This window comes from Rhinolophus hipposideros (assembly GCF_964194185.1).
Source record: "Rhinolophus hipposideros genome assembly, chromosome: 12".
Lineage (NCBI taxonomy): Eukaryota > Metazoa > Chordata > Mammalia > Chiroptera > Rhinolophidae > Rhinolophus > Rhinolophus hipposideros.
Genome location: NC_138058.1, coordinates 26,505,444 through 26,512,198, shown reverse-complemented (window position 1 = coordinate 26,512,198; position 6,755 = coordinate 26,505,444). Strand labels below are relative to the sequence as shown.

General features: G+C 55.7%; 1 protein-coding gene across 1 annotated transcript; it reads left to right on the top strand.

The window, feature by feature from the left end:
• Nucleotides 1-401: 401 nt before the first annotated feature.
• Nucleotides 402-6,170, top strand: ANKRD53 (ankyrin repeat domain 53; the record flags this gene model as incomplete). The annotated part of the gene is given in 8 exon segments (XM_081068839.1): nt 402-729; nt 731-765; nt 767-812; nt 952-1,179; nt 1,506-1,702; nt 2,947-3,111; nt 3,503-3,623; nt 5,469-6,170. Coding segments are annotated over 8 exon segments (1,803 nt in total). The 5' UTR covers nt 402-420.
• Nucleotides 6,171-6,755: the final 585 nt, after the last annotated feature.

The following is a 6,755-nucleotide window of genomic DNA, read 5'->3' as shown; positions in this document are numbered from 1 at the left end:
CAGTTTGGAAACACACTCAACAGCTAAAAAGTGTTCATTCCCTTTTACCTAGTAATTCTGCTTCCAGGAATCCATGCTAAGAAAACAACCAGACACTAGCCATTTTGCTGTTTGCAGCTCATGTGAAATGACAGGGCATGCATTCTGATGGTGGCTCGAGTTGCGTCACAATGTACGGTTGGCACGCAGAATGGCGGTGGAAGTTAGCTCATAATATTAATATAACGCGAAATGCAAAGAGGTACACAATGTCTATATGATAGTATATACATATTGTAATAGGCCGTGATTTCTGTGGGAGGTGGGATTGTGGATTTTAATTTCCTCTTTGTCCTTTTCTCTATTTTTTACAATCAGCTTACTAATGTTATAATCGGAAACAAACGCTAAATAGCTTTCAGTACGGTGTGTGTGCATTTGATGCTGAGTTTCCAGGACGAGCGGGCCGGGGTTGGGGTGGTGGGATTGGCGGGGGCTGGAGCCCTCAGAGGAGCCCGGCACTGCCCCTCGAGCAGCCCTGGCGGCCCCGGCCTCCCCGGCCCCGCCCGCGGCTGGAGTCCAGCCTCTGCTGGCGGCGGGGCACTGCGGGCGCCCGGGGGCCCCTCCGTGGGAGGGAGCGAGGGGAGGAGGGGCGCACAGCCGCCGCTAACCATACGTGTCTCCGTGACGCCTGCGGAGAAAGTCTCCTCGAAGGTCACCTGGCGTTACTCTGAGTCCACGCAGCCCAGGTGAGCCGGGGACTAGGTGGCCCCTCTGCGGGCGTGGGAACCCGCTCAGCGCCTCCCTGGAGGAGCAGCGCCGGGAGCGGGCAGGTGGGGGCTGTTGAGAAGCCCGGAGAGCCGGGCTGGGGCACGGGCTGGCCTCTAGAGAAGAGCTCGGAGCCCTCGACGTTGCCCTCTTCCTCTGTGCCCTGCCTGTCAGCGACCCCTGGCCCAGCCTCCATAAATGCCTCGTGTGCAAGTGATGGCCTCGCCCACGCGGGACCCGGACCAGCCGCCGCTTCCTCGCTCACTGACCCCTACCTCCTCCTGTCTCCGCGCTGACTCTAGCCCGGGCAGTGAGTGGGACCACAGGGCGACTGGGAGCGGTTGCGAGTTATTTGCGGCCTCCTTGGGCAACCTGAAATGGTTGCGGTTCTGTCTGGCTGCGGATCGTCAGGAAATCCCCACCAATAACAAGGTAAGGCCTTGGCGTGCAGGCGCAAGGACCCACGTCCACCCCTCCGCACCAGGAGCTGCTCATATAGCGGTCACCTGGCAAAGAGCATCCAGAGGTGTCTTTTTCTGGGTAGGTCGTCCTAATTAACCTTCCCACTAAGGGAGAGTCATCTGGAAGCAGCCAGGAAGAGTGAACACGTGTGCGAGTGGGAAAGGGGTGTGAGCGACTCTTGAGGGCACAGGGAAGAGAGGGAGGGGAACCCCAAGAAATTGCTACCTAGGTTATGTTGTGGACCCTGGGACCCAAATACTGCTCAGCCTCCTCCTTCCCTCCTCGGCCCCCTACAGGGTTTCACTGCCATCCACTTTGCAGCCCAGAGCGGCAAGCTTGAATGTCTGCAGGTCCTGGTGGAGGAGTACAAGTTTCCGGTGGACCTGCCTACCCACAATGGCCAGACACCGCTGCACCTCGTCATCCACAGGGACAACAACATCCTCCTCCCCTGCCTTCACTATCTGCTTAAGCACGGGGCGGCCGTCAACACGTGAGTCCAGCCTGCGTCAGAGTGGCTTAGAGGCTGGGCGGATAGGAACCGCTTCCAGGCAGGCAGATCCATGCAGGACAGGCAGAACTGGGTCCCATCTAAAGCAGTCAGAGAGCCCACGTGGTGTACAAGTTCAGAAATCGGGCTCTGGAAGAGAACAGATGTGGTTCATGTCCCAGCTTTGCCACCGGTTAGCAAACATGAAGACCTCAGGCAAGTCACTCAGCACTTCGCCTCCGTGCTCTTCCTTACACTGTAGCCACCACCCGGGGAGCTTCAAAAACACCAATGGTGTGTTCCAATCCAGAGGTTGTAATTGAATGGGTCTGGGGTGTGGCCTGGGCTTTGGAAGTCTTAAAAAGTACCTGAGTGATTGTAATAGTCAGCCAAGTTTGGGAACTACTTGCTGCCTCAGTGTCTTCAAGTGAAATTTGGGAGGTTGCCAGTACCTATGACAGGAGACGACTGTGGTAAGTGAGAAAATGCATGGGAAGTGCACAGGAGATGCCATACAGGAGACTGCATTCATCCAGAATGTGTATCGAGCATGTACGATACACCAAACCCTGTGCCAGACGTGAGGGTAGAGCAGTGCAACACAGAAGTGGCCCCTGCCCTAGTGAAGCTGATGTCCTAGTAGGAGCAGACAGTAAGTGAGCACACTAATAAATAACAAAATGACAGAGTGGTAAGTAGTTAGGTAGGGACTAAAACAGGTGGTGGGGTAGGGAGGAGGGGGCAGGGAGAGGATCTATTTTGGAAGGGATAGTCATCTCTAAGGCAGTGACGTTTGAAGCGCAACCTGAAGACTGAGCCAGCCCCGCCAAGAGCCAGAGAAAAGTGTTCCGGGCAGAGGGAACATTGTGGGCAAAGGCCATGTGCTGGTCAGAGGATGGGGTGCAGGAGGCAGCCCCAGGGCACGCAGGTCTCATGGGCGCTGCCCAGTCCCTTGATTAAAGAGGATGAGGTTAGTGGTCCCTGAGCTCCCGCCAACCTAGCTCTCCTTTCACTTTCTGCCACTCTTCACTGTGCCATACCCCCATAATCAGACTGTGACTGTTCATTTAGTCCAAACCCTCCTTCTACAGTTGAGGAAAGTGAGGGACAGAGAAGGGGCAAGCCAGGGTCACCCCGGAGGGCTGGTGGCAGAGCAAGCCTGGAAGTTGGTTTGCCCACCTATCTGAAAGGCAGATGCCCTTTGTCCTTCTTCCTCCCCGCCCTCTTCCCCTTGGCGGGGACTCCAGTCAGACATGCAACGGCTCTACGCCTCTGCACCTGGCAGCCCGCGAGGGCCTGCTGAGCTGTGTGAAGGTCCTGGTAAAGAATGGTGCCAATGTCCATGCCCAAGACGCCACGGGCTGCAAGCCCATCGATTACTGCAAAATATGGAACCACCGCGCCTGTGCTCGGTGAGGGTGTAAGAACCACCTCCAACCTGCCACCCCTTCCCTCTCCCAGCCCTGCCCCTAGGGCCCTCACCCAAGGTGGAGCCTTTGAGAGGAAGGGCTGGGAAGCCAGATGATTAGGATTAAGTCTGCTGAGGAAGCCCTTTCCCAGGATATTATTCCCAGAGGCTTTCCATAGCTCACCCCTTTGGGTTTAGCACTACCCTCCTGCCCCTGGAGGCTCAGCAAGAAGGGTGGCAATCAGACTGTCACTTTCCTCTCTCACCTCAAAGTAGTGAGCCAGAGGGGCCAGAGGAATGGGGCTGGGTCATGCTCGTCTCACTTCTGGCAGCCCCTCCCAGCCCAGGTCGAAGCCCAGTCACTGAGGGGTGACATGCCTCCACCTTGGCACCAGGTTCTTGAAGGATTCCATGTGGAAACGGGACAAAAAGGACTTTGCCTGTGAGATGGGGAAACTGAAGAGGCTCAAGGGCCAGCTGGCCCTCATGGAGCATGACTACCTGACTGAGTTTCAAGTAAGCAGTAGGGCTGCAGGGGCACCGGGCATCAGCCGCTATCCAGGAGCGTGAGCAGAGGCAGGGACTCACGTGTGTCTTTAAAAGAGTGGCTAGAAGCAGTCCCATCCCCTCTCCCCCCAGACTGAAATTCCACCCTTAGAAGCTACCCATTTAGGTTAAAAGTCTTGTGTCAGACAGCAAACGCAGCTTCAATTAGCAAGTATTTACGGAGCTGCTCCCAGTGCACTGCCTCCTTCGGTGAGGAGGAAAATCTCTAGAGACCCAGGCCCTGCTTTGCTGGGATGCACACTAATTTAAATGGCCCGTCCTTCCTTCCCACAGACACTGAGCACTCCCTCTCCGCGAGGCAGCTGCTCATAGACCCTGAGGTTCCAAAGAGCAAAGAGAGGTGGTTTCCTCACTCACGGAGCTGAGTCTAATAGGGGAGGTGGGTTATATGCCCAGAGGAGGAGAGGGCTCAGGAAGTGCCAGAGCAATAATGCTTAAGAGGAATCTTTAAAGATGGGCAGCAGTTGGCCATCTGAAGAAATAGTGAAGGGCTGACCAGGCAGAGGGAATAGACAACCCAGTGGAGAGGCACAGAGGCACACGGAAGCATGGTGTATGCTGAAAAGTGCAAATTCAGTACAGCCAGGGTGTCCGATGTGAGTTGGAGATTGACAAGCTAGAGATTTGGCAAAGGCCCAGATCAACGACAGATCTTAGTGGGGGAAAGAAGGGAGTCACTAAAGGATTTAAGCAGGTATAATTACGTAAGAGGCAAGAAAACCCAGAAAGAAGATGCTGGGAATCCTAAGTGGATACAGAAGTGGGGAAGGCTTCAGGGCTGGCCAAATCCAGGGCTCCAGCTGCACTTCTCCCCAGTTCTCAGCCCTATTCTTCTCTGTTGTCCGTGTCATCCAGGCTTCACAGTCACGTGTGTGTCCAGAGGAGGCAAAGTCCATCTGTTCTGTGGCTCTAAACTTTCCCAGAAGCCCCTTGCAAATCTCCCCTTATCTCTATTGGCCTCAATTGGATCATGAGTCCACTCTTGTTCCAATTCCTACAGCATGTGCTGACTGACCTAGGTCTAGGCCAAGGCTGACGGAATTATGACGAGAGGCTTAACCTAATTAGAGCCTACCTCCTGAGCTGGGTCAGTCTCCAAACCACCTGATGGCTTAGCAACGGTCTGGGAAATGACCCTGAGATGGAGGTGAGAAAGGGACAGTTCTGTGACGAGTTGAAGGTTTAATGGTAGTGGAAGCAAAAATAGAGAGCTAGATCGAGTTATCACCACCCAGCAAACTGCATTCCCCTACATGACTGCCCAAGGGCAACACTTCCAAGAAGCCTGTCCGGATTAGCTCTACCCAGCTCCAGGCCTTCTAAACCTTTCTGCTTTCTCCTTCCAGAGTCAAGGATGTAGTTTGCATTTCTCATTTGCCTTTCCCCTCTATCAAACCAGAGACTCTCTTAAGGCAAGATATGTCTCCACTATCAAAATGGGTTCCCCACATAAGACTCACAGTAGGGCAAAGACTGTGTCTCCCCCTTCAAGTTGAAGACGTCATCTAAGGTGAAAGCTGTATCTTCATCAGATTGGAAGACTTCCCTATGGGAGAGGCTCTGTCTGCGCCATCAGCCCAGGGGCTCCCTTCAGGCAATAGCTGTCTCCCCATCAGAACGTGGGCTCCCACAAGGCAGGGGTTTCTCCCATCAGACTCAGGGCTTCCCTGAGGTGGAACAGTGTCTGGCCAATCACGCCTGAGGTTTCCAAGGGCTATAACCACAGGGCCTCCTTCCACAGAAGCACAGGGGGAGCAGCCCTTCTCAACTACCTTGTGCCCTCTGATGTTGCAGAAAGAGCACCAAATTCTGAGAGAAGCTGATTTCAAGAAGTGGCTCCATCGCAAGCTGCTGCCCACAAGCCAATCCCTGATCTGCAATACTGAACAAGAGCCCCAAGCCCTACGCCAGGCCATTGCCCTCTCCAAGCCCCCCAAGAGTTTCCACCCCTCCCCAGAGGCGCTCCTGCAGCAGACCCCACAGCCCAAGCTGCAGCGCTTTGTGATGCCCTCGCCCATCTACCAACAGACCACAGTCAGGAGGCCCAGGCTGTGGGATCTTAGCACCAACCCTGCCAAATCCCCCACTGCCCAGCTCAGCCACCCACAGGGCATCCGCCTGGGAGTGCATCCAGACCCTAGCCCGGAGCACGACTTCCGCAGATTCCTCGAGGTCAGGTCTGACGGGCACGGTGGTGCTCGGCTGCACACGGTGGCCGGCCACCAGGTGACACCCGTGCCCCGGCTGCCTTTAGAGGTGATAGTCCGCGAGCTGTACCCTCTGGTGCGGCCATACAGGATGAAGGTGCCCCAGGGCTTTTACTCTGTCAGCATGAGGGACGTGGCCCGGAAGCGGCACTTGGGCGACACCACCTTCTGGACCGATACTCTGGCCATGAACCTGCGTGAGACATTTGACGAAGCCTTCCTGGCAGCTGTGCGAGCCCATCAAGGCCTTCCCGCTCTGCCCTCCCCCCACCCCACCCCACCCCCATAAACTTTCGGTGGTAGCCTCTCAACCTGAGGCAGCCCAGTGAAGGCTGAGATGTGGCCATGCGTGTTGTGCCCAGGGAAGGGCAGGGGTGCCCATAAGCTCAGCTCCCTGCTCCCAAGCTCAAGGACCGGGGCCTCCGCCCCCAACAAAAGGTCCCAGGGCTCCCTTCTCTCCACCAAGAAACCTCAAGACATTTAAGTTAGGGCAGTGGTCCAAGGCTCAGAGTGGGGGTCAGTCTCTATCCGAGGCCCTCGCTAGGTGTCCCCTTTTGCTCCCCACTACCGCATCAGGGACAAGGCTTCCAGGATGAAGGCCCATGGGGAAATTGTGCCTCTTGTTCAGATTGAGTCCTTCTGCTGTAGGCTCTGAGCCTCACACTTCATCTCCAGATCCACAAGCGGGTGGAAGACCGCTAACGTCGCCCTGCCATGGGCTTCCCTGCTACCGTGGGTTGCCACTGGGGTTTCTGCAGGTCAGGGAAGCGTATCTGGGAGAAGGGAGGGAAGACCGATGGCTTCAGTTTGAGACGATGAAAGCACCTGTATTTCCTCCAGGAAGCTAGCATGCAACTCCTGCTAGCCCCTGTAC